At 57.8% G+C, this 25,788-nt stretch overlaps 1 protein-coding gene across 3 annotated transcripts; it reads left to right on the forward strand.

Annotated features, from left to right (window-relative positions):
• Positions 1-226: 226 nt before the first annotated feature.
• Positions 227-25,491, forward strand: FOXD2 (forkhead box D2). Of its 3 annotated transcripts, XM_064516181.1 has the most exons (4): positions 227-2,168; positions 15,644-17,566; positions 24,075-24,229; positions 24,974-25,491. In XM_064516181.1, exon 1 carries the CDS (start codon positions 697-699, stop codon positions 2,014-2,016), a length of 1,320 nt encoding a protein of 439 aa, XP_064372251.1. In that variant the 5' UTR covers positions 227-696; the 3' UTR covers positions 2,017-2,168; positions 15,644-17,566; positions 24,075-24,229; positions 24,974-25,491. The 3 variants fall into 3 exon arrangements, with proteins under 3 accessions (XP_064372251.1, XP_064372252.1, XP_064372253.1); XM_064516182.1 differs by lacking the exon at positions 15,644-17,566; XM_064516183.1 differs by lacking the exons at positions 24,075-24,229; positions 24,974-25,491 and adding an exon at positions 18,672-24,065.
• Positions 25,492-25,788: the final 297 nt, after the last annotated feature.

Below are 25,788 nucleotides of genomic sequence, written 5' to 3' on the forward strand. Positions count from 1 at the left end.
GGCGCAGGCAGCGCCTTTCCTCGAAAGCATCCCCGCCGCCTCCGCAGGCGGGCCGGGCAGGCAGGCCGCGCCGCCGCGGTGACGGGCACCGCGCAGGCGGGAGCCGCGCTGCCGGGGAGCCGAGCCCGGAGCCCCGAGCCGCGCCGGGCCGGGCAGCCCCTCGCTGCGCCCCGCTCGGGCTGCGCCCGGGGCGACACGTGATGCCGGGGCTGCGGTATAAAGGCCTGGGGAGCGCTCGCAGGAGACGCAGAGTGGGAGCGTTTCCACCGGGTCCCGGCTCGGGGAGGGGTGGGGAGGGGGGAGCCGCCTTCCCAGCCTCTGCCCTCCCCCCTCCCTCTTCCCCACGCCCCTCCCTCCCCCCCAGCCCTGCCAAGGAGCCGCCGCACCCCGCTTTTTATTATTATCCTTATTCTTATTTATTATTTCGGCTTCCAAGCTCCCTGCCCAGCCCCCGAGCGCCCCGTCCCTCCTCCGCCGCCCCGCGCCCCCCCGCCGCCCCTCCCCGCGCAGCCACCACCCCGCAGCCCGGCCGCGGCCCCGCCAGCAGCGGCGAGCAGAGCGGGGCGCGCAGCGGCGGCGCCGGGGCGCCGAGTCCCAGCGGCGGCCGCAGCCCTCCGGCGCGGCCCCGGGACCATCCCGGGCGCCGCCGCTAGGTGGGGGGGGGAGCCCGGCCCCGGCCGCCCCGGCCGCACAACAATGACTTTGGGCAGCAGCGGCGGCGGCGGCTGCGGGATCATGTCCGAGCGCTCCGCGGAGGAAGAGCCGCTCTCCGAGGTGGAGGACGCGGATATCGACGTGGTGGGCCCGCCCCAGGACGGGGGCAAGTACAGCGAGGAGGAGGAGGACGACGAGGAGGAGGAGGACGACGAGGAGGACGAGGAGGACGGCGGCGACCCGCTGGGGCTCGCCCTGCCGCGGAGCGGGGCGGCCCAGGCGCGCATGGGGGGGTCCCCGGAGCGGCTCTCCCCCGCCGGCGGCTCGGAGCCGGCCTGCGCCCGCGGTGCCGCGCCCGGGGACAAGGCGGCGGCGGGCGGCGGCGGCGGCGGGAAGAACCCGCTGGTGAAGCCGCCCTACTCGTACATCGCCCTCATCACCATGGCCATCCTGCAGAGCCCCAAGAAGCGGCTGACGCTGAGCGAGATCTGCGAGTTCATCAGCGGGCGCTTCCCCTACTACCGGGAGAAGTTCCCCGCCTGGCAGAACAGCATCCGCCACAACCTCTCGCTCAACGACTGCTTCGTCAAGATCCCCCGGGAGCCCGGCAACCCCGGCAAGGGCAACTACTGGACGCTGGACCCCGAGTCCGCCGACATGTTCGACAACGGGAGCTTCCTGCGCCGGAGGAAGCGCTTCAAGCGGCAGCAGCAGCTGCACCCGCCGCACCCCGAGCTGCTGCTGCGCGCCGGGGCCGCCGACCCCGCCGCCTTCCTGCCCGGCTTCGCCTACGGACCCTACGGCTACAACTACGGCCTGCAGCTCCCGGGCTACCACCACCACCACCACCACCACCCCGGCGGCGGCGGCGCCGCGGGCGCCTTCCCCTTCCAGGCTCCGCACTGCCCGTTACCGGCTCCGCCGCCTCCCGCCGCCTCGGTCTTCTCCGCCGCCTCGGGGCTGCCCTCCTTCCTGGGCGGCGAGCTGAACTGCAGGAAGTCCTTCTACCACCCCCAGCTGAGCCCCACCGCCCTGCCCGCCGCCCTGCTCCAGACCCTCAAGCCGGACCCCTCGCCCGGCGGCGGCGGCGGCGGCGGCAGCGGCAACCCCTCCCGGCCCTCTTTTTCCATAGACAACATCATCGGGGGGGCCGTGCCCCCGCCGCCCAGCACCCACCCCAGCGCCGCGCCCGCCGCGCCCTTCCCCGCCGGCCAGGCTGCACCGCCGGCGCCGGTGCTGGCCGTGCTGAGCCCGGCGCTGGCCCCGCCGCACCCCCCGGGCAGCCTGGCGCACGAGCCGCTCCTGCCGCCCGCCCAGAACTTTGCCAGTAAAATCACAAACCTTAGCAGCTGTCATTTTTAAAGTGTGCGGGGGGGGGGGGGGGGGAGAAGGGGGGGAGAGGCTCGCACCAAACGGTCCCTTCCCAGCTCTCCCCGCTCCTCCAAAATCGTCTTCTCCCCTTTCCTCTCCCCGGTCTCCCCCCTTCCCCCCAAACCTCCTCCTGTTGTGTTAAGGTAGGAAATATTTCCTCTTTTTTTTTAACTTTATTTCTGTGGCATCCAGATCTGTTTGTGTCTCTTTGCTCGGAAAAATCGGGAGGGAGGGAGGGAGGGGGGAAAGAATAACAATATTTCATCCCACAAGCGCCAAAGCGTATTTATAAAGTGGCCGTAATATAAGATGGGACCTGGGCGAGCTGTTTTAACACACGGCATCTTGCAGGGGTTGGTAAGAAAGAAACGGTCCTGCGATGTGAAACATTTTCTTTGAGAGCGGCACATATTCCGCGGGTGTCCCGCAAACGGGCTCGGGGACTCGCGAGGGGAGTTTCAAATGTTTCAAATGGTCGAGACGAGCCCACATTCGTTCCTGCAAATTTCCCTCCCCGGCGGTTTTGCCATGTGTGTCTGTCTCTCCCCTTCTCTCAAAGAAAATGTTTTAATGGCTCGATCTTATTTTTAGTTTCTTTGAAGCTTTGGGTTTGGTTTTAAAAGGCACTGTTTAGGGTTTCTTTATTTTTAAGAAGAAAAAAGTCGGTGAAACTCAGGACTGTGGTTTATTTTTTTTTCAATGAGACATTGAAATGCACGTTTAAAAAAAAAATCTGATCCGTCAGGAAGTTTGGAGAATTCCCATACTGGTTTTTTGATCCCCGTTTTCCCACCCCTTCCATGCGTGGGTTTTTTGGTGTATTGGTAATTATTTGTATATAGATTATTCGGGAGCTAATGAGCGGAGTCCAGTTAACTCTTCACTGGTTGTGCATCCGTCATATCTATTTTATTGAGAGAATCTGTGAATAATTTGATGTGGAAAAGGCAACAGAATTTTGTCCACCGTTGGTGTAAATTAATAAATGTTTGTGACCTGGTTAAAAAAATAATAATAATCCCAATCGTTCTTTGCTACGTCCTTTGTCACGCTGAGAGCCCAGAGCCCTGCTCGGGCCTCGGCGAAGCGAGTGGCTCCAACCCTCGGATTTGCCAAATTCAGCAAGTCGCGGGGTTTCGCTGCCTACAAGCGCCAGCGCCGGGGCTCCGGCTGCTGCTCCGGGGCCGGACGGGGCATCGGCGCTGCCTCGGCCGCCCCCTCGCCGGGCTGTGCGGGGGGTCCCCGCTTTGGGTTCCCTCTCGACGGTCGGCGAGGGAAAGGACCTCCCGGCTTTTTTCCGCTTTTTCGGTGTTGTTTCTGTTTTCTTTTTTTTTCGGTTATTTTTGTTCCCCCCTTCCCTGAAAACTGCCTGTTTCCGTGCCGTGGCCGGGGGAGGTGGGGGCCAGGAGAAAGGTTATCCCTTCTCCCCCCGCTCCGCGGCCCTTTATTTTGTTTGGAAAAGTTGACACATGAGAAAATAAGTTGGAGGATTCTCCCCCCCCCCCGCCCCCCCGTACACACTTCCCCCTTGGGCCTGCAGCATTTGAATGACCAAATGAAACTTGATCTCCGCCTAAATTTTGCAACAACTTACAAAGTAAATAAACATCTTTAAGCGCTCCCTTCTCCTCCAAGTCCCCCCCCCCCTTATTTACAGGGACCAAACGTGGCTATTTTGTTTGTTTGTTGAAAGCGACCCTGATCGCGAGAACCGAGGTCTTTCTGCCAAGCCAGTGAGCGAGTTGAAGGGGCAGGAGGGGAAGGAGAAGCAGAAATACTGAAAAATCAGAGACGGGCAGAGAGGGACCGAGCCGGTCCCTCGGCGAGTGCTGCATTGTGCGCAGGGGCGGCGGGGCCCGCCGGGGCCGGGCCGGCACCGGGCAGTGTGAGCTGGGAGGCGACCAGCGTTTCTTTTCTCTTTTTCCCCCTTTTTCTCTGTCCCCCTGTCTGTGCCACCTCGAACCTCCGCGCGGTTTGTTGATGTTGTTCCTGAACGTGCCGCCTTCCCGCAGCGAGCGGTCTCACATCTCTGCTTCACACACATTTGCTTTTGAAAAGCGATCTTCGTGTCCGGCACTTGGTTGTCTCCCTTTCATGTCCAGCTCCTACAAAAGGGGCTACAAGACTCGACATGGGAGAAAAGAGGAGGCCAATGAATCTATTTTCCAGATTGCCAAGCACATGGTTGGAAATTGAAGGGGCTTTTGTAGCATTTCCCCTTCCTCCCTCCCTCCCGGCTCCTTTTCTTTTGCTGTGTGCAAATTGTTCAATTGCTCTGGCAGGGGTGTTCCTGACAAGCTCATTACTAGAAGGTGCCAGACCCCTCCTCTCCCTCTCCCCCGAAGTCTTTGATGAAGTTAAAATGCGCTGATAGCTGCTCTCGGCTATCTTTGTTCAGCCTCTTTAATAACCGAGCCTGCTTTGAGGAGACGGGCTCCGCGGGAAGAAAGCGATGTGCACTGAGGCTGGGTGGTTGCTGTGTGGCTGGAGGGGGGGCCCGTTATTTTAATATAAAGTAGCGATTTTTTTTCTGCTTTGTTTGTTTGCTAAGTGCGTGCGGGAGAAAAAATAAGCCAAGAGCGAGCGGATCGGATAAGAAGTAGCTGGCGGTGCCCGTGGGCAGGACACGGCGCGTCTCGCCCTCCCCGAGCCGCCGGGTGCAGTAGCTGCTTTGCAGGGGGGGTCTCCAAGTTGGTGGTCTCGCGTTTTGGAAGGGGGGGGGGTTTCTCTGCAGGGCACCGGTGTTTCCCCGGAGAGACTCTCTCCCCCACAGGCGAGGGAGGGCTGGTGCTTTCTGGGGCCGGGACACCTTCCCCGGCTCGCTGCTCCCTGTCTCGCCTTGCGAAGCCGCTGCGGGCTGGCGAGCCGCGATCGCCGGCCGGGGCTGAAGCCGAGACAACTGCGGAGCGGGGTTATTTTTCCCCCTTCACTGGGAGCCGCAGCAGAGCCCGTGGGAAACACGGCGTGTGTGTGCCGGGCGGGCTGCCGGGTGCCGGGGCCGCCGGCCGAGCAGCTCGGCTCGGCGCTCCCGGGGCCTGCGGCGACCTGCCCGCGACAGCCCGCCGCAGCGCCGCTGCTTTGGGGCGAGAGAGCCCCGAGCAGGGCAAGGACAGGCGCTAGTTTTAACGGTATTTTTTCCCACTCCCTTTCCCTAAATTTCCTCTAAGCACGAGCTCTCTCCACGTCCCCCCCTCCCCCGGATGAAAATCACGCTGTCTGCAAAATCTGCGCTGCTTGCGGAGCCGCCGGGGGCCGGGGCTGAGGAGCGGCTCTTCCCCGGGCTCCGGGGAAAGGCCCTGGAAAACGGCTCTCTCCGGCCCCCCGGAGCCGGGGGGCGATGGGGGGAGCCCGGCACAGCTCCTCTCGGTTGCTGCGAAGTGTTGCCGCTGCGAGGCAGGGCGGATAATGGCCTCTAATGACGGGGCTGGCCGGCTCCGCGGCCCCGATCTTCACGGGACATTATTTTTAAGCGTTCAGCGAGGATCATTTTTCACGCCTCGCTGCCTAAAGGAGGGTTTTATTTATTTATTGGGGGAGGCGTGGAGGACACCAGCAATAACTGATCACTGAAAGGAAAATAATTAGCTGCTGGAGTCCCTGCTTCGGAGTCCCCGGCCAAAAAGGCGACCTGGCATTTCCTTTCCCTCTTCCCCGTAGAATCGCGGGCGAATTCGCCTGTTCTCTGTCGTTGCTTTTCGTGGCTGTTTTGCAGCGCAAACCCTGCGCAAAGCCCAGCCGGGGGCGGCCCTGCACCCGCTGCGGGGCCCGATCCTCGGTGGCAGGTTTAGGGTTTTCTCCTCTCCCTTTGGCGCCGGGGTTTCTCTCGGTTGCGGTTTCCGAGGTGCTGGAGGCAGTCTGGGTTTCACCGCCTCGCCTGCCTTGCTCATGCATCTGTGGAACTGAATTATTTCTAATTTGTTTTCCCCTACTCCTTTCTCCGTGTCAGCTGAAGGGTTTGCAGCAAAACCGCGATACTCTGTGCAGGTTTATTCCGCGGCAATTTTCCCCGTGTGTCCAGACCGGGAAGACGGGGCTAGGCACCGTCACCGGGCGCAGGTATCCTCTGTTTATTGGGGCAGGATGAAACGATCCTGCCCAGGAATACCTCCGTCGGGACGGCAGTGGGGGCAATTTCTTTCTGTCCTTCCGTTTAACTAAGCCCTCGCTAAGCGAAGCGCATCCCCCGAGGAGGGCAGCGGTCGCCCCTGCGCTCCTGCCCGCCGCGGTGGGGACTCGGGGCCGCCGGCCCGGCCCGGCTCCCCCTGCACGGCCCGCTCGGCCCTTCCCTCCGGTCTCCTCCCCTGGAAGGTTCTGGTTTCCATTACTGCCGATTTGGAGAATTAGGAAAGGTCAAGATCTTACTCCCTTCCCCAGTAGCTTTTTGGTTTTCGCTTTCTAGTTCAGTTGAGCCCTGATCAAAAATAAATCAGCCTGGATTATAGAAATCACCTTTGAACAACAAGAGCATCTTTCCCAATATCTCAGCTCTTCCTCCAGGCCTTGGCCTAGCCAATTCCCTGCAACTGCAGAGAAACTCCGGTTTTCACGGTGGATTTAAGATTTAATAATAACGCCCAGTCTCTGTGTGCCCCAGTGCCCCCATCTGAAAACACTTTCTTGCCTTGCAGCTTTGGAAAATAACTGTCCACTAGTGTCTTCTTTCCCTCCCGGTCTCCCTTCCGTTTCTCTCCTCTCCCAGGTCCGAAAGTAGAGCAACGAAGTTTCTGAAAAATTCGTTTTCCGAAAGAGGGAGGGCGGGGGGAGCTGTCGCAGCCGAATCGGCCGCAGGAAAATTGCCCTGAAAATTAAGTTCTCGCTTTTGAAATACTCCTCGAAATGTCTGCGGTAGGTTGAGCCCCGCTGCCATTTCCCCTCCGCGTCTCTGGTGGGCGAGGACAGGGGACGGGGGGCAGCGGGCTGCCGCGGCGGGCGGCGCGGAGGTGTCCCGGGAGGGGGCTGGGGGGGGGACCTGCGCCCCGGGCTGGCGGCACCCGCGGCCGGAGAGGTGCCCGCGCTTCCATTTCGATGTCTAATGCCCCACGGCTCCTTCTCTCTCTGTTCTTTATTTCTTGCTTGCTTGATTTCTCTTTTCTTCTCTCTTTCTTTCTCTCTTTCTGTTTCTTTCTCTCTTTCTCTCTCTCTTTCTCTCTCTTTTCTTCGCTTTCTTTTTTCTTTCCTTTACTCTTTCTCTCTCTTTCGCTCTGTCACTCTCTTCCTCTCTTTCTTTCTCTCTCTCCCCCTCTTTCTCTTTTTTCCCTTCTCTCTTCATTTCTTTCTCCCTTTATTTCTCTCTTCTCTCTCTTCTTCACTTCTTTCCTTCTTACTCTCTCTCTCACTCGCTTTCCGGCTCTCTAGTCCAACCCGCTTAATTTCGGGCTCGTCCAGGTCCGGTTTACCGCTCTCTTCAGGAGGATTTCAGCTCCGTCCGCCCCCCGACGGACCCCGGGATCGCTCCCGCGGCTGGGCAGCGGCTGGGCAGCCCTGGGCGCGGGTTGCTGCCCGGCCGCAGCGAGGCTACCTGCCCTCCTCGGAGCCGCCCGCCCGCAGCGGGACCGCCCGGGCGCCCAGCGCGGCTGCCGCGGGCCGGACCGGGCGCTCGGAGCGGCGGCGGCCGCCGGCCCCGCTGCCCGGCCGCAGCGGCGGCTCCACGTCGGGGCCCAAAGCCGAGGGCAGCGAAGCGGCCGACCGGCGCCCCGGGGAGCGGAGCCCCTGCCCGGCGCGGCTCGCTGGCCGTCTCGCCTCTCCTCCCCCATTTCACCGGCTCGCTCGCTCGTTTGCCGGGGCGGGGGGGGGAGGGACGGCCACCGGCGGAGCCCCCGGGCCGGATGCGGTGCCCGGCCGCGGCGCGGGGCTGCCGGGGCTGCCGGGGCCTCGTCCCTACGCCCGGCGGCTGCGAGCCGTGCTCGGCCCGCTCCTGTGCGACCGGCGGGGACCGGGCCGTGCGGGCTCTGCTCCGGGCCGCCGGGCAGGCTGAGACCTGCAGCCGCCTTCCTGCAGCCCTGGGGGCCCCTTCCCCGCTCCTCCTGCGCCTTTTCACATCTCATTATCGCATAAAGCGCACCTCGGTGCCCCAAGCCGGTCACTGCAACAGGTGACACCGCAGTCAGGGACTGGCACACAGCTCTCCCGGGAGCGCTTTCCAGCTCTTCCTCCTCATTTAAATGCCAATGCTAATGGCTCCTGCTAATGCTCCTCGGACGGTCCCGCGGGGCAGCGCCGGGGATGCGCCGCTCGTAGCGGTGCCCGCCGCCGCCCGGGACCGGCTCCCGGCCCGGGGCAGGTCGGGGCCAGGGCAGCTCCCCCGGCGCCACGCAGCCCGTAGCCCGGCTCCGCCGGCCTTGCCCAGCGCAGTCTGCGCCGTGCCTCGCTTTCCCGGTGCCCTGTTTTCGTCCGGGCTGCTGGGGTCCCGTCCCTTTGGGATCCAGACAAATATAAATATATATATATGTACAAAATATATATAAGCATGCTGGTATGTATGTATATGTATATACACACACGTATGTGTATGTATATATACATAGCAAATACTAGACGTTCATCTTCGTGTGTCAAGGCAAGTCTCGTAAAACTTAATGACAATCTGCGAGGGAGATTTTTCTCCCCGGGAAAGGCCGGATGGAGCCGAAAACGGGTGTAATGAGTTTGTGTGTCAGTTCCTACAGGGGAGGTCGCGTATCGGTGCATGGGGATTTTTCTAATTACTCGAGTGTCGTTTTTTCTCTCCCTTCCCCGATCCCTTCCAGATAATGAGGGTCGGTCTCCGAGTCAGAGGGAGGCAGGAGAAGGGCTTTTCGGGAGAGTCGCTGTCCGTTTCGATCAGATTTCGATTTCCCGGCGATAACTTGTGTTTTAACCGAAGTAGCGTTCCTCATTCGTTATGAACGGGGAACTGAAACGGGTTAAAACAACACGGTCGATCCCTTTCATTCCCGCAAAATGCCCAGAAATTCCTCATTTTCCTGCAGACGGAGGCGAGCGGAGATTCCTCGCAAACTTCATTTAACTTGAATGAACCCCCCCATTTCCCCGCGAAAATCACTTATCAGTAGCGAGGGGCTTGCGCTGGGTCCCATGGAAACGCCATGGGATATTTTTTTTTTCCCCTGGACGAAACTACCCGGGGAGAGAAGGGGTCGGACCCCCGGGGGAGGCTATACCCGGCTCCCCGCATCCTTCCCGGGGAACCGCTGCCTGTTTCATGCGGATCCTAGGAAACGACTGGCCTTTTTCGATCTGGTTTCAGCGCGGGGAGCTGGGGGGGTGGCCGGCTTTCCGACGCCCGGCCCGCCCGCAGCCCCCAGCCCCCGGGCTGCCAGGGCCCCCTCCGGGCGTGCGGGTCCTGCCCCGGCGCCCCTTCCTCCCTGCCGCCTCCCGCTCGCACCCGCCCCGCCGCTGCCCCACCCTGCCCTACGGCGGGGGGTGTGGGGTGTGTGTGGGGGGGCACATTCCCATTTCGCCCTCCTCGCCGCCCCGAATAGGGGCCTGGACGGGAGCGAGGGGCAAATGCCCCGGTGTGGGCAAGGCCACAAGGTTTGGGGATGCCCCTGAGCGGACCCCACACCCCGCGCCTGGGCACGGGGCGGCAGCCGTGGGGAGAGACCCCCAGACGTGCCGGGGCAGGGGGCACGGGGGGGTCGGGGCCCACCGCGCCGTCTCTTTAAATTCTCACAAAGCAGGTGGAGGAGGAAAAACTTTCAAAATATCAGGGTGCAGCCAGAAGGGCCCCCCTCGCCTCGGACTGGCCAAACCCTCTCCGCTTTTCCTCCAGCGTCCCGGCAGGTCCCTGCCTGGCTGCCTGGCAAATTGGGGATGGAGATGTTGAATATTTCGCTAGGGTAAGACTGGCTTTCACCTCGCAGCCTCGCTTGGCCGGTACAGGGGTGTGTGTGAAGCATTTCCTCCGCGCTACATCTGTTGTGAATCTGCGGCGTTCCTCCGAGCTCGTCCGCCTTTTCCCAGGACAGAAACGTGGCCGCAAAGAGAGGCAACAAAAGGAGCGGGCAGGGCCGGGGGCGAGAGCCGGGGCCGCCCCGCCGCTGCTGCGGGCCCGGGAGCGCTTGGGGCCGGCCCGGCGGGCAGCGCCGAGCACCCACGGCCGGGTCGGGGGGCGGCGGGGGCCCTTGAGCCTCCTCGCTAGGCTAAAGGCGAGAGAGACCTCCCAGGGAGGCTTTCTCAGGGCGATGGCTCCCAAACTCAGCTCCCCACGGCTGGAAACTGGAGGTTTCACTGGGGTTGTTTTTAAAATGCCTTTTCCTCTCTTTCTCTGTCTTTTTTCTTTCTTTTCCTTTTTTTCGGTTTAATCGCTTCTCTTGCAAAACCCGAATCCGCTGTCACCTAACGCGGATCCCGGCACCGAAATCCACGTCTCCTCTGTGACTTACAACCCAAATCCCAGTCCCATGACCTTTCTCCCCCTCCGCCCCCCCCCCCCCGAGTCCCCCCACCCTTGGTCATGTGGGACACGAGTAAATTTATCCACCCTGGTGGAAAGGCCTCCCCTCTGCAGTTGCTCCGGAGAAGCCCGACACGTTTCACACGGACGATTATTTCGTTTTCCCACCTTGCCCTCTTCCTCCCTTCTTCTTTTTAATTCGGGTTTAATTTCTTTCTTTTTTTTTTCCTCCTGCCGCACAGCCCCCGTCTCCTCTCGGGCATGCTCCTACTCCTTGTAGCTCTTTCAACAAACCCTGCCACGAGCAGCACTTCAGAGGGAGGTTTCTGACGGCTCTCGAGCTCAGGAGCTCGTCAAAAGGGCATTTCTGGCCTCCCGGGAGCTCCGGTGAGCCGAGCCCCCCTCCTCCTCCGGGCTCCCCTCGCCGCCCCACCGCTCAGCCGCCCTCGGGCCCCGTGCGGGCAGCGTCGCTGCTCCTGCCCTGCGCCGGGGCCGGGCACCGCGGCGGAGTCGGAGCGCGGCTGGCCAAGGGCTTGCGCTGGTTTCACACCCGACCGTGAATTCAAAGTCGCCATCACCGTTATTTTAAGGACGAATCGGAGGAAGGGAGCTTCCCGTGCCCGCCTGGCCGGAGCTGCGCGGGGGTCCCGGGGCCGCAGCCAGGCGAGGCCCCTGCCCGGGGTCAGTGCGCAGGGTGCCGTTTCGCGCAGGGACGGGAAGGGGCGGGGGGGCACAGCCCCTGCTCCCCCAGGGCACCGTCGTGCCCGGGCGCCGCTGCGGGGGCTCCGTGTCGGGCGGGGCACGGAGACCCCCGAGCTCCGCGGGGCGGCCAGGGCACCGCGGCGGTGTCCCCGTCTGTCCCGTGGCTCCAGGTGGCCCTGGCCCGCGGCAGCTCCTGTGGAGGGACCGGTCCCCCGGATCCCCTCGGGAAGCAGCGCCTGGCGAAGCCCGCACCATCGCTCTGCCCGCTCCCCCCCGCCCCCCCCCAAGGGCGTTTTGCAGCCGCAGCCGGAGGTGGGAAAAGTGCAGCCGGGCTGCGGAGAGGGGCCGCCACCCCCACGGAAAGGAGCGTGGCACCGGGGACAGGGAGCGACCGCTCCTCCCGCGGGCAGCAGCGCGGCGGAGGCAGCTCCGGGACTCATCCAGCCCTGGGGGAGGCCGAGGGCAAGCGATGTCCCCCGACCCCGCGTCCCCCGAGAGCCGGGCTCCGCCGCGCCCTCCCGCAGCGCCCCGGCCGCTTCCCCCGCCCGCGACGGGCGCCCCGAGGGGGGCCCCGGCCGCCTGCCTGGCCCGGGGCGCCTGGCGGCTCCCCCGGCAGCCCCCTCTGCCCACGCCGCCAGCTCTGCCGTCGGGCCGGCTGCAGAAAGCTCCTCCGGCTCGGGAGGAGGCGGCTCGGGGTGGGTTTTCGCCGAACCCCCTTTTTGCTCGAGCAGCCGCGGGCACCCCCCTGGGATCCGGCCAAAGCCCGTATTGCAACGTGCGGGGAGGGGGGGGGGGGGGAGCCACGGCCAGAAAATAAAATAGCTACAGGAGCAATAAGGGTAATAATGAAAGGATGGCTCGCTGCTCTCGCTGCCGGCGGTCGGCAGAGGTAGGCTGCCGCAGGGTTACCGGCATCCCCAAATCGCTCCCTCTAATCCGTGCACGCTGCACGGAGGTGAGATTTACCCCTAAACCCAGGGCAGGTGTCAGGCACACTTTAGTGGAGGAAAGGAAACTGCAAATCTGAGTGGATCTGTCCAGTCTTTCCCTTCCGTCCTGCTCGGCAAATTCCCGTCCAGGGGCTCCTGGGAGCGTTTCTCGCGAAGGAGAAGAGTTTGATAGAAACGACTCCCTTCCCAGCCCCGCTCGGTTCGCGGAGATCGGAAAATATATTCGAGAGTGCGTCGCTGAGATCTTTGAGAGCCTAATTTCAGACGCTGCTATGCGGCTGCCAGGGACGAAAGACGAGAAGTACATTCTCCTATATGCAAAACACACATATTAGGGCCACCCGCCAGATCCAGTTGATATTATAGCTACTATTCTCAGAATTTTCCTTTTGCTTTTGCACGCTATTCTTTGGTCGTGCTACGTTTTATGCACCCGGGATAGAACAGATGGGAAATATTCAGAGAGAGGGAATGGTGTCTTGTGATGATAGGAAACACTGCTCCTCCTTTAAACGTCTTTTCTCGCCCCGATTTCGAAATTGGAAAAATCGGCGTAGCAGCGCCGATGAGAAATAATCGTGGTGAATCAATCGGAAACGAACGTTTCCCTGAAATCGAAGCTGCCAAAAGTCGCTTTTCCGTGCGCGGCCGGGCCGGGAGGGGGTTCTCGCTCCCGAACCCGCAGGTGCCTCGGCGGGAGGCTTTTATAAGCGACGGATTTGTACCGTTTGCGCCCGCTCGCCGAAAGCGACGGGCATCGGAGTGCCAGGCGCACGGATCAGGCCCTCGCTCGTTTGCAGTCCCAGGCTCGGGGCGTTTGCACCCGCCCGCGGCGCGCGGGAAACCCCAACTCCCCCGCAGCCCCCGGGGAAATGGACGAGCGCGTGCCAGTTTCCGCGGGAGCGGGGGAGCGCGGTGGACACGGCGACCGGCTTCGCCCCGCTTCGTTTTGTTCGATCTCTTTTCCCCTTCTGTTGCTTTTTTTCTTGGGAAGATTTAAAGAAACCAAAAAACGACTGTTTGCGAACGGGGCGCGTCTGCTCACTGTCCTTGTTTTCGTGACTGCCTGGCCCTACCTGCCCGCGATGGGGACCGGGCGGCCAGGAAGGTGCGTGATTTCGCCGGGCTGCTGCTGCTTTTCCGAGCGAGGACGGGAGAGCGGAGCGCTCCGGGCAGCGCCGCGCTTCCCCCTGCTCCTCCTGCCGCCTCGGCAGAGGCAGAGGAGCGAGCCTGTGCGCCGGGGAGCGGGGGGCGGCGGCTGGCTCTACTTTAATGTCATTATAGTTGCCGTGGCAACCCATTGGATCACTCCTCGTGGAGTGAACCTTGCGACAATGGTTGGCTTTAGAGAAATCAGTAAATGTGCAACGGAGGGACACAGCTACATTACCGCCAACAACAGCGGGGATTTAACATGTGACCCTTCCAATTATCCTGACGATACCTCGGTGCAGCTGCCTCCGCGGCGCGGCGGAGCCGCTGCCGCTGGGGGCGTTTGGGGAGGGGGCGCGGTGCGCTCGAGGCTCGGCCCCGGGGGGCTTCGCCCGCGGACGGCGGCGCGGCGGGGACGGAGCCGCCGCCCGGCCGCGGAGCCCGGGGGTGGCCGGGGATGCGGGGGGACCCCTGCGCACCTCGGCACCGGCCTGGGGGCGGGAGCCTTGGAGGGGGGGTTGTGCGGGGTCGGAGGGGCTCTGCGGGGCTGCGGAATGAGGACCTGCTTTTGGGGGCGTCAGGGATCCCCCCCCCAAACCCGCCCCGCAGGGCACACAGCGTCGGCGGCACATCTGTGGCATGGATACAGGGAGGAACCAACAACCCCCCCATTTTTTTTTTTTTTGAAGCCTTAAAATATGGTTCAGAGAATTACAAGTAATCAGAGCTGCGGGGGTCAGCAGTGCAAACTTTTTAAGACTAATGTTTATTTAGAAAAGTGAGTGGTGTCTGTGTTGCTTTTCTAGTGCCCCGGCACAAAAGTCCTAATGGCTTTTGCAGACTTTCCATAACAAACTCCTGCGCACGGCGTAGGGACCACCGCGGGAAGTAACCCCAAACCTTGCTCGCCAACAGCCCGCTTTCAAGGGAGGCGCTGGGACAGGGTAGGGTCTCTTGCAAACTCCCTCCTTGCTGCCCCCCGTCGCCTTTCCATGAATCAGTGACAAATTTTGCTGGACCTCCCCCCTCTCCCCGCAATTTTCGCATCGTATTCGCGTTTGTTTGATGTAACTCGACCCTGCCACGATACTCGGGAGGCGAACTCGGAGGATGGGGCTCTGGCCCTTCTCCGGGGCCGGGCAGGAGGGAGGCTGTGCGGACCGAGGGCGAGGGCGAGGGCGGGCCGGGCCCCCTCGCTCCGCGGGCCGGGGCGCCGGCAGCGCCGAGCACCGCGGCCGCCGCCGGCGGAGCCCGCAGCTTCCCCGGCTCGTGGCGCCGGTTCCCCGCCGGAGCCGCTCAGCCCCAGCCGGCTGCGAGCCTGAAGGCGCCCCGGGGGTTCAGGCGGGCTGGAAACCTCGCTGGGGGAGCCGGGGAGGGGCGGCAGCAGGCGGGCAGGGCTGGCCGCTGCCCTGCGAGGGAGGCGCCGCGGGGAGCCCCTTCCCAGCGCCGGCGAGCAGCGGCTCTGCCCCGGTCTCCGCGGGGCCGGGCGGGACGGGGAGGGACGCGGCTCCCTGGGAGACGGGCCAGCACCGCTCCCGGCCCTCGGTCCCTGGGAAGGAGCGGGGAGGTGAGGGGGGACATTAATTAGCTCGTGTGCCCCCCAGGAAATCCCTGCCGTTTGGCTTCCTCCCCACTTCGACACCCTCCCGCCGGCCCTCTGTGCACCAGGGCTCCAGCACTGGGTGCACCCCAAAATCATCCTCGGGGGGGTTTGAAAGGGATCGCGAAGCTGGATAAGACCTCCCCTTGCAGACATGCGGGTCTCCCCCGCAAGATGCTCCTTTTGTTCCCGGCATTGGGGGAGTTAAAATGCCAAGCCCCAAAGCCTCACACAATTTTTGAGGCAGCTCTCCACCACTACCCTGGCTTTGAACAGGGAGGGGGTGGATCCTGGGGAGACCCAGACCTGGGGCTTGTTAGAAACAAGTGGCTCCAGTGCCAGGTGACTCACAGGTGGGTTGGGAGAACTCAGCCAGGTTTAATTTCTTCCCAAGTCTAACCCCTGCCCTTCAGAGGCGGTAGGAGCTGGGGAAGGCTGAGCCAGGCAGGGGCAACTCAGTTCCTTTCCCAAGTGAAGGGCTGCAGTTGCAGTCTGGATGTAGGCTGCAACCAGCAGCAAATCCCCCTCCTTCCCAGGGGCCCCAAGGGAGGCCATAGTATTGGGATTGCTCAGGAAAACGCTTGTGCATACCCCCCCCCCCCCAATCTGCGTGCCAAATAGCCCTAGAATCTTTTTATTTACTTGCTTTCTAAACACAGAGGCTTTTACTAGCTATGAGCCCAGACGGCAGAAGGTGGTGTGCCACTAAAATCCTCCTGTTTCCTGGCAAACGCAAGACTAGATCCAACTCACTCCCCTGATCTGTGGGGGCTCATCAGCCACCCTGGAACATCCCAGTCCTTTCTCTCTCCTCTCCAGGTCTCGACATGTTTGACTGCACCAAAGCAGAGGGGCGATGGGTAGCCTGGCAGTGCTGAGGGAGCAGGTTTGTGCTGGGTGCATCCCCTGTGTGCCCCCCTGGGACCCCAGCTCCAGAAGAGCAGAGACGGGGAGAGCCCTGGACAGTGGAGCCATGCGGAGCAGAGACCTGGAGAGAGCCCAATCTCCAGAGCAGAGTGTGCAAGGCTAGTGGTTCTCCCTGTGCAAGAAGGCTGAACCAAGAAATAGCTGCAGAAGGTGGCTTTGATGGCACACACCTGTGGCCTGATCCTGCTTGGAGCACACATCCCCTTGGCTGAGTCAAGCTCAGGTGCTCAGCGCCATCAGGACTGGGCTCAGGGCTGAGGATGCAGCTGAACTGGCTGTGCTGCAAGGCCAAGCGCAGCGGAGTGAGGACATTGGTATTTATAAGGTGCTGAAATGTGCTTGACACTTGAGGAAAGATCCTCTCCTATCCCTCAAGGGCTTTCATTTGAAGGGCTTGAATCTGCCCTCCAAGAAGCTGATAGGACCTTCTGGTTCTTATTATCCCCTGAGGGCCCTGTGTCACCTCCCTCGCTGTGTGCTGAAGCACCTGCTCATGTCTTCATAATCTTGGAGACCTGAGGACCCCCTGGCAGGATTCGGCATCTCTCTCCTGGATTTGGTCTGCTGGTGTAAAGCCAGGCTGTACGAAGGGTCTGGGTGGGGTGAGGCCTTTGCTATTCTGAGTCCGTCTGTCCCCCTTTTAAAGCAGAAATCATGGGAATACAGCATTTAAGCTTAAGGGGAGGGGTTCTGGGAATATCTGGGCCTAAAGCTTTTAAAGTATTTGAAAGGGGGGACAGGGAAGAATGCTGGGGAGAAGGATGCAGGAATAATGGAAGGAGGTAGAGCCCTCAGCGATAAGAAGTTTATTTGACTGGATCCTGTCCCTGAGTGGCTGTTACCCACCACTTCTCCCTGTGAAGGCACCCAGGAGGTGCTGCAAAACACCTGCAGATGTAGCCCAGCCACAGGGGCAGCTAAGGGCCTTTGCACCTCTGTTGCTACCAGCTGGTGCAAGATGCATGCCTGTTGTGGCCAATTTAAATCAAGGCTGTGCTTCTGCTTGGGAGGGAAGGGGTGGGAATTTCAGCCAGCTCCTCCAGCACCAGTGTCCCATCCTGTGGGCTGAGGGTGTGCTGGAGCAGAGGGGTGCATGTGCCGATGGAGGAGGCTGGAGGACTGGGGGAGCTGCTCCATCTCCTGGGGAGAGATGCCAGCCCGACGTTGGAACGAGGCTTTTCATCCGCCTCTGCCGTGTCAGCAGAGCACAGATACAGGGGAGAGGTGAACCCGTCTGTGAATACATGTGTTTTAAATGACTAATATTTTTTTCTTCCCTTTGGTGCAGTAGGCTTGGCACTTCTCTGTGTTTTCCCAATTGTCGCGTCTATATGGTCTGTTGCCCAAGTAAGGGGAAAAAGATCCCTTGTGTGATCTGGAGGTGTAACTTGCTGGATCTGACATGTAAATGTTAATGAAGAAACAACACTGAAGAGACAAAAAACCCTCCTACCCTTGAACCCCTTGAGATCCCTTTATTATCCTGGCAGTTGTTGCACTTGGACTGGCTTTCCGCATTCTCATCTCAAATCGGCTGGCTCTAGCAACTGTTCCCGAGATTCCACAGCTATGTCCTACTGAGGGAAAACATTTATTGAAGTTTTCATATTATTGGGGAAATACATATTTCTGCTTCTTTGCAAAGCTCCACTGATGTTCTTTCTAAGCCAGACCCACATGTCAGCGGAGGGGCATGAGAAGCCTCCTCTCACTTCTCTCTTGCAGCCATTTCCTCTGGTGTGAACTTTGCATACCCAGAAATGCCGCAGAGGGGGATTCCTAAACAGCCACGTGCGTTATTAGTGGTCAATTATGGTGAGTATGCGTGTACTTTACTCTCCTACGTAAAGCTGCACTTCAGCTAATTCACACCTCTGCAGAAGCAGGGGTGTACAAGTACACCTACGTGGCTAGCTCTAGATCATCAGCTAACCACCCTGGAGATGACCTGTGCCAGGTCAGGATCAGAGCCTTGGTGCTGTGAGGGAAGAAGCAGCAGGCTCTGGGATATTGAGCGAGATGGTCAGTGAGGGAGAAAAGTTATGGCATAAAGTTCCCCTTGTCTTGTCAGCACACATGACGGCCTTGAGTTGGGGGTATGCATGTGGGGTTTTGGCACGTGCTTAACTGGAGCGTCTTTGCTCCCCACCAGTGATCGTGTGAACTGGCAGGACTCGCTATGTGGCATTGCCTCCATCGGCTGCTTGTGCCCAGTGTTGCGTGTCCTGTCTCCCAGCACCCTGACCCAGGGTCGAGGGTGCTCAGCACCCCCAGGCCCAGGGGTACCCTTCCCTTCCCAGCACCTGGTGTGATGCTTTAAAACGGCAGCAGGTTGCTCGTTCCGGTTGTTGCTGCTGCAGGCTTGGCTGTGTGTGCGTGCGTGTGTGCGTGCGTGTGTTTGCAGTGCTCCCTTAGCAGCACAATGGAAGAGCAAAGTATAAAACACTCTCATTCTGGCTCGGTGGATAAATTGACTACAAAGGGCTCTTAAACTTGAACGTGCACGGCAAAGACTCATGGCACTTCTCGGGGGGAACAATGGCTCGGTCTGAGTCATAGCACTGCGGAGAAACATCTGAACGCTGCCTGTCAAGGGAAGGGGTTTTGTGTTTTACGTCTGAGTTGGTTTTTATTAAGGAATTCTTAAAATTGATGGGGGATCAGGGTCACAGAAAAGAAGACAAGGGAGAATAGGGATGAACCCCTTGGGGTCTGCATCTGTGGGTCAGGCCTGCAATACTCAGTAACATGCAGAATTATCAGTGATGCTGGTTCCTTTCTATTTCCAGCCCAAGAGCTGGGGATGGAGCTGAGGGCAAGAGGGTGCAGGAAGCACCCTGACAACCCGTCCAGAGGTCAGCAGGGTGCCGCAGGGAAAGGATTGCTCTGTGCTCACTGTTTCTCATATTTTCTTTCAAAGCATCCACCACCAGCCACTGCTGGATAGGAGATACTGGAGTTTTGGATGAAAACCCAAATTTTCATGGAAGCAGAATGACAAGAAGGCAAACAGGAAAGAAGAGGAGTAAAATAGTATTCTCAGTGGCAGTGGTTGCATTTCTCTATTTGCCTTGCTGTGTCGTTTCATTTTCTTCCAGCCACATACTACAGGGTTATGATGAACAAATTATGGAATAAAATCATAAGGGAGAATCAGGATCCTGATGATTTAGGAACAGGAATGATACCCAAACTGGCTTGTTGAACTCTGAATGATGCAAGAGCCTCTTGGGCAGTGCTGTGAACATGAGGCCACAGAATAATATAGGTTGGAGGGAACCTCTGGAGGTCTCTCTTCCAACACCCCTTCAAGCAGAGCAAATATAGATCAGGTTGCCCTAGAGCATTGTCCAGCCAAATTTTGACTGCCTCCAAGGATGGAGATTCCTCCCGTTCTCTTGGTTCCTGTTCCAGTGTTGGACCATCCTTGGGATGATTACTTCTCCTCCTAATAGCTAATCAGTTTTCCCTTCTGTAGCTTGCGTTCACTGCCTCTCCTCCTGTCACTGTGCACCTTGACCACTGATGGCTTTCAAGGTGTGCTAGGGACCTATTCAGGCCCTGGAGTACCCGCCCAGCAAGTCCACGTTATTTGGGAAATGTGCTTCAGAGATGGTCCCAGCAGGGACAGTGAGTCTGGGTCTCTCAAGCCCACTGGACCTGCCCACGTGTGCAGACCTGGGTGGGAGGTCTCAGCTCTTCCAGATGGATCAGTATTGCTGCTGAACCAGCCTCACCTGTGTAAGGACAGGGTGATGATTTCCAGAAGCCTCATCATTGCTATTGCTCTGACTAGAGAACCCCAAATAATGCCCAAAGATTGTTCCCAGAAGCTACCTCCAGGTGACCCAGGAGATGGCAGATCTGGGAAGAAAGGACATACAGTGGCCCTTGGTCTACTGCAGCCAGCTGGGGAAACAAAGGCATGGATTAAGAAAAGCTCACCTAGCCATCATCATCGCCAGCTTCATTGGCAGCTGAGCCAAGCAGCTCCTTCTTCCCAGAGCCCTGACTGCTCTTCCATGCTGCCTGGGAACTCACAGCACTAGGGCCTTGCTCCAGCCATGGCTTTTGGTGACAGGCTCACAGACCGGCTGACCTTTTCCAGTACGTTTTGGCAACTGGAAATCATCTTAGTGAAAGACAGAGCTGTGACATGTTTGGCCTCACTTTGGAAAAGAAAAGAAAAGAAAAAGTTGTCTACAATATCCCTCCATGTCCCTGCCCCTGGGAATCGATGTGAGGGCTTGTTCAGGGAAGAGGTAGCCTGGCCCCATGCAGTGAAGAAGGGAGAGGCAGAAGTCATGAAACAGAGCTCTGTTTGGACCCAAATTCGATTTGCATGATTAAAACTTGTTGATCGTGTACGAGGTTTTCCTGGCTGGGAGCTGAACTTGGTTCCACAGCCAAGCTTTTTTCTTTTCCAGAGTGTTCAGCATAAATCAGACTTTCACAGCCCCTTTTGAGTGCAAGGAGCAAGAAATCACGTTTTGTCTGGTGTCCAGGAGCACTGGGAGAAAGGGGCTGTCAGAAACCAGGCCAAACCCCAGGCACATGCTCTGTGCATCTTTGCTGCCTGGATTTGCTTTTTCTCATCTGGTGTAAAATGCCACAGCTCTATCAGCTCCTGTGTGCTGACTTACCTCAGCTGCAATCCCAGCCAGTCCATTGATGGCCAAGTCAAGCTGTGCCGTAACACCTTTTAGGCTGGATTATGCTTTCCCCTGCTTTTGACCTAAGCAATTAGGTGGGTTTTCACACAGCTCTGGATCTGGCCCAGGGGATGCTGGCAAGAGGCTGCTTGTAGCCACTCAACATCATTTCTTTATGCTCTTGTTTCCCTAGAGGATCAGCCCAGACATGGAACCCTTCCACCTGCTTTTTTAATCTCCCTTGTCACTAGTCTCACTAGAATTGTTTTTCCTAATATTTAATCAGAATTTTCCTGCATGGTGTCTGCTGCCTCCTGTGCTATCGCTCTGCAGCTTCAGGAAGAGTCCAGATCTGTTTTCTCTATAACTGCCCATTAGCCTTCTTTTCTAGCTGAACAAACCCCGGTCTCTCTGCCTCCATTCCTGCATCTTGTATTCCAGCCCCTCAATTTGTCAACATACTTGCAATTTTTCTTGTACCACTTCACAAACTTCTGAGGAAGAGAAGCGTGTGTCCACTAACACCCCACGGGGCAGCGAACACCCTGATCATCTCCTGGAAGCTCAGGAGGGCGGCGTTTTGGTGGACATGGGCTGCAGAAATACGACCACCATCTGCTGCAGAGCCAAACAGGGATCAAAATGTTCGTTGGTGGTCATGTCGAAACAGAGGGTTAAAGCATCTCTGCTGGAGCCATGCCCTGTTAGTGAGATCCATACAGTCCATTAAAATCAGGGGGTCTTATTATGGGCTATGCAACAAAGGTAAAGAGGAAATGAGAACTTTATGAAGTGTTTCTCATGTGTGTAGAAGGCAGGGGCATCTCAGGCCAAGGAAGCCTCTCCACTAGGCTTTTTCCCAACAAAGTTGCCCACTTCTTTGCATGTTTCGCCCTCTTTTAGAAAGAGGTAAATAGATGGAGGACTATCTTTCCTGCACAGGTCTCCAGTGCCACCCAGTCATGCTGTCCATGTGATGGTGAAACAGCCCCTAGGCATACATCCTGCTCTCAAAGTCACAGTCACCTCTCCCTCTAGCACCAGTGTCAGCCTTCAAATGCGATTTTGGGCCATACTCCAAGACTATCCTGAACTCAGAGGAGCTGACTGCTGCCTCGCTCAGTCTAAATTAGGACCAGTGAGACATCCTCTGTCCATCAGTACAGCAGAGCTATTTAAAAGTGTATTGATCTGAGTAGCATCTGGAGCACAGAGTCCAGCTGAAACTGGGAATTCAGCCTTCCACCAGTGACACAGCGCTGCCGTTCTGCCTCTATTTCAGCACTGCAGAAACTGCGAGCCTCGAATATGGGAGCCCTTAGTATGAAAAGGACTTTGGGTCCCTAGCAGAACTAGAGACCCCAGGAGTCTGGGCATCTGTTTGCTTGCTATGACCTGCTGCAGGGCTGTTTTTCCCCTTCTTCTCCTGTCCCCACATGCCACTGTGCCTGGCTGGGCTGCCACGTGGTGATGCCAGGGCAGGAGAAGGTCCCAGAGCTGCTCTCCAAACCTGTGGGATCCTGTGGGACCCCTCGGCCAGCACCCTGGGTCCTGCAGGGCCCCCAAGGGAGCATGGAGGTTGGAAGTGTCCCCAGCATATGATCCTTCTTTGGGCAGGAGTGTAGCCTCCATGCACCCTCTAGAGCCAGAGAGGGGTGATTTTTATCTCCCTGTGCAGGCTAAGAGTAGAAGCAGAGTGAAGCCAAGTATCTTGGCCAAGGTTGTGTAGAAAGCCTGTGGAGAAGCAAGGAACTACAACCCACTGGTGCCATGACCACTAGTCACCGCTGCTCGGTGACCTTCTTGCCTCCCAAAGCCGCTCAGCCAGCCCTTTCCTTTCCTTTCCCTTTCCGACTCTTAAAATAAAACTTGCAAAGGTTTGAGTGTGGTTTTCTTTTCACTAATAAATCCCTGCTTGCACTTGAAGCTGCTGTGCCTTTTAAAACATTATCTGGAGCTCTGATTACACTCTTGATGAAAGCAAACATGGCCCTATTAGTTTTCAAGGCAAAAGCAATGCTAAGTCCTGTTATCCTTTATGCACTCAGGGTAGCCCAAGTTTCACAGGAAAGGGAGGGAAAAAAGAAAGGGATCTTGTGAATCTGTCTCTGCATTCACTTCAAACCGAGGACGTTGCACATCTTTCATAGCTTCGATTGGTGCCTACCTTTTTTTTTTTCTCTGTTGCTATCAACACATAACTCCAGCTCTGCAACGCCAGCACAGTGCGTCTGACTCTTCAGCCCCCTGGATGGGGCTGCACCAAGCTGATGCTGTAACAGGATCCATGGGGTGAGGAAGAGCAAACAGGAGCTATTTAGGCAGTGACGTGAAATAGCTGCTTTATAGTGGTGTCTCTTCTTCAAGGCTCAGAGAGGACTCTGGCTCCTGAGGAACTGGAGTTAAGTGCCCACAGAAATAGCCAGTGCGAAAAACCTCTCCTGTGGGAACAGGTTTGCTCAGGGTCATTGGTCCAGATTTGCAGATGGGTAAACTGAGGCACAAAAGGGTTAATGCTATTTCATGGAAGAGAATGGGGGAAGAAGGGGAACTCTTCCATAATTTCCAAGGTGAGCTTTTCAAATTCCTTAGGTATTTCTCTGTCCCTTAAGCAGTGATTGAAAGGATTTTGAAAATGGCTTTGCAGAGAAAGCAGAGACACTATGCTGCAAACAGACCTGCAAACTCCAAGTGCAGGGATGTGGAATAGCTGCAATGAAGAAAGAGATGGGATGGGATGGGAAGGAAAGGGAAGATGACAATGGAAGGAAGGGAAATAGAGAAATAGAGAAAGAAAGAAAAGAAAGAAAGAATGAAAAAAGAAAGAGAAAGAGAAAAAAGGGTGAAAGACACAAAGACCCTCTGCAGCTCCAGCTGGGCTCCACTGAGTGCTGAAGGACATGTGTTCACCCTTGCACTGCACTGCTCATGCCCCCTGCTAGTATGAGTACTGCATCAAAACACATTTCCTCCCTTGCAAAAAATGCTGACTACCCTGTCTGCCCTGATAAAAACCCCAGCAGCTGTCAGAGGGATCCATGACTTGCTGGGCATCGGAGCTGCTCCTCCAGCCGGAGGAACCCACTGGCCTTGGCTTGCCCGCTGCCGTGGAGCAGCCGGGAGCGGGTGGCAGCTGAGAGAGGCACAGTCATTACTACAACAGATGGGAGAGGCATGACATTACATGGCAGGGCTATTATTTACCAAGCACTCGTGTTTGTCATGGCTGAAGATGACATCTTATTAAGAAGTCACAACACTGGGGGATTTTTTTAAGCCTGGGGGCCAAGAAGGCTAATGAATAGGGATAGCTCTAGGAATAGATGGAGGGTGATGCCATTTTCAGGTTGCAGGCAAAGCTGACTAACATTTCACAAACCCGGTTTCTGGGAGACTTCCAGGCAGTGGCGTGTCTCCCTCTTCCTGCTTAAGGGTGGGTACTCACTTGCCGCAGCCTGTTTCACTGCTTTTGTGCCGGGTCAGGTTGAAGCAGCCGTCTCAAGAGACCCTGGCACGAAGGAGCAAAGCCCAAGCTGTGGTGCCAAAGAGCACCCGCCTGTACCCAATGACTATGCATGGCCAAACACAGGTGCTCCTGGAAATGATGGCCCTAGATGAGATGTGTGCTGCAAATGGCTTTTGGACAGTTTTCCCTGAATCCCACATTGCAGGTGTCTTAGAAGATAGCAGAAGCAATAGCTGGGGGAGCACAGGAAGAAGGACGCTGCTGCTCACATCACCCAGTGACGCGTGCCCTGAGGACCCTATCCCTTCAGCCCCTCTCCTCTACCTCACTGACCCGAGAGGACATCAGTGTTTCCCCAAGGTAAGAACCAGTTTGGGGCCAGTTTGCAACAACAGAAGCAACATCAATGCCTGTTGGCTTTGCTGCAGTCCCTGGCATTGCTTTTGGGCGCAAAAAAAAAAAAAAGCAGAGCTGGATTTTCTCCATGGCACAGCCACCCCACAGGATGCCCTGTGCAAGGGCCAGACCAAAAGCAGGGCTGTTTAGCCCATTTTGTACCCCACAGCTTCCCTCAATTATGCTGCACTCCTCCCTCCATCTGAAACAAGAGCCTCCGGCCCTCACGCACCCGGCTCCTTATCGCTGACCTGCTCTGTCAGTGCGGATGCTTGACTAATGTTCCCTTGTAAAATGTTGTGTTAAGCACATTCCAGCTGCTGACATTAAATACTTGGGCCAGGACAGCCCTAAACCTCCAGCGGATGAAGCACTGAGCCATCCCCAGCCACGCGCCCAATACTGCCACAGTGAAAACATTTGCTCTTTTCTGCCCCATCTCTGCTGCCCCCGTCTGCTCCCTGCCCTTCTGTCCAGCCACGGTCAGCGTGGGCAGGGGGGGATGGAGGGACCAGGGCAGGATCTCGGCTATCTGGCAGATGAAATAATAATTACCGCAGCCGTCTCCTGGCCTCCCTTGCATTCCTTTGTGCTAACAGCTCAGCTTATTTTGTTTTCATCCACAAATATTGACTTGCTGGGTTCTTTTCACCTTGTGCCTATTAAAAAGGCATTGCTCATATTATTGTTATTGAATTTGTTCTGCAGCTGCAAGAAGCATCCAGCAGCTTCAAGGAATTCATCCGCAGCACTAAAGTGGGCTCTGCATGCCAGCTGCTGTGCCCTGAATACCCTTTGGATCTTGCTGCCCCGCTACGATATCAGGGATGGGACTTCTGGCTATTTCAGCAAGAAATACACTGCCCAGCCTTTCTGCCAAGATGAAAAACTCTGTGGTCTTGTGGATGAGGCTGCAGAGATGCAGCCTGCTCCTGGGGGTGTCAGTTTGCTTGTCTGTGCTTCAGTTTCCCTGTTACACTCTGTGTTTCCCAATCATTTCTGTAATGTGCTTTGAGTGTTAATGAAAAGATGTACAATTTAGCAGTTTGATCTTTTGCTGAGGCAACTTTTCCTTTCATGCCAGGGCTAACACTAAGTTCAGCAGGAAAATGTGAAAGCCTGTGATTCCCAAGGATAACAAGCAGTCCCTGAAGAAGCGGCTTCTAGATGCCTTAACCTGGCTTGTACAACTAGTAGAAAAATAAAAACCCTTCATTTTGTGCTGAGCTGAAGGATGTGGGTAGCTAATGAATGTGACATGAGTATTTGCACGGCCAGTCCTGAGCAGTTGGGACTGCGGTTGTAGCAGGGCATTTTGAGCCCTCTCCCCCGTGCACAGCATTTTGGGGGATGCTGGGGGGCACGGGGCAATCTCCCCGCAGATTTCCCTGCAGAATTCAGCCAAGGGCAGGGGCAGGTTCCCCTCCCGGGAAGGCCCTGGGCTGCGGGACAGCAGCCTGTTCATGAGGAAACCCCACGTTTCGGCAGCTGCTCTGTGCTTTGGCATCTCTCCCAGAATAAAA

This window comes from Dromaius novaehollandiae, chromosome 8 (assembly GCF_036370855.1).
Source record: "Dromaius novaehollandiae isolate bDroNov1 chromosome 8, bDroNov1.hap1, whole genome shotgun sequence".
In the NCBI taxonomy this organism is placed as follows: Eukaryota; Metazoa; Chordata; class Aves; order Casuariiformes; family Dromaiidae; genus Dromaius; species Dromaius novaehollandiae.

What these genes read in the sequence shown, in the direction of transcription:
- FOXD2 (XM_064516181.1), top strand. Translation starts at nt 697, where the DNA reads ATGACTTTGGGCAGCAGCGGCGGCGGCGGCTGCGGGATCATGTCCGAG.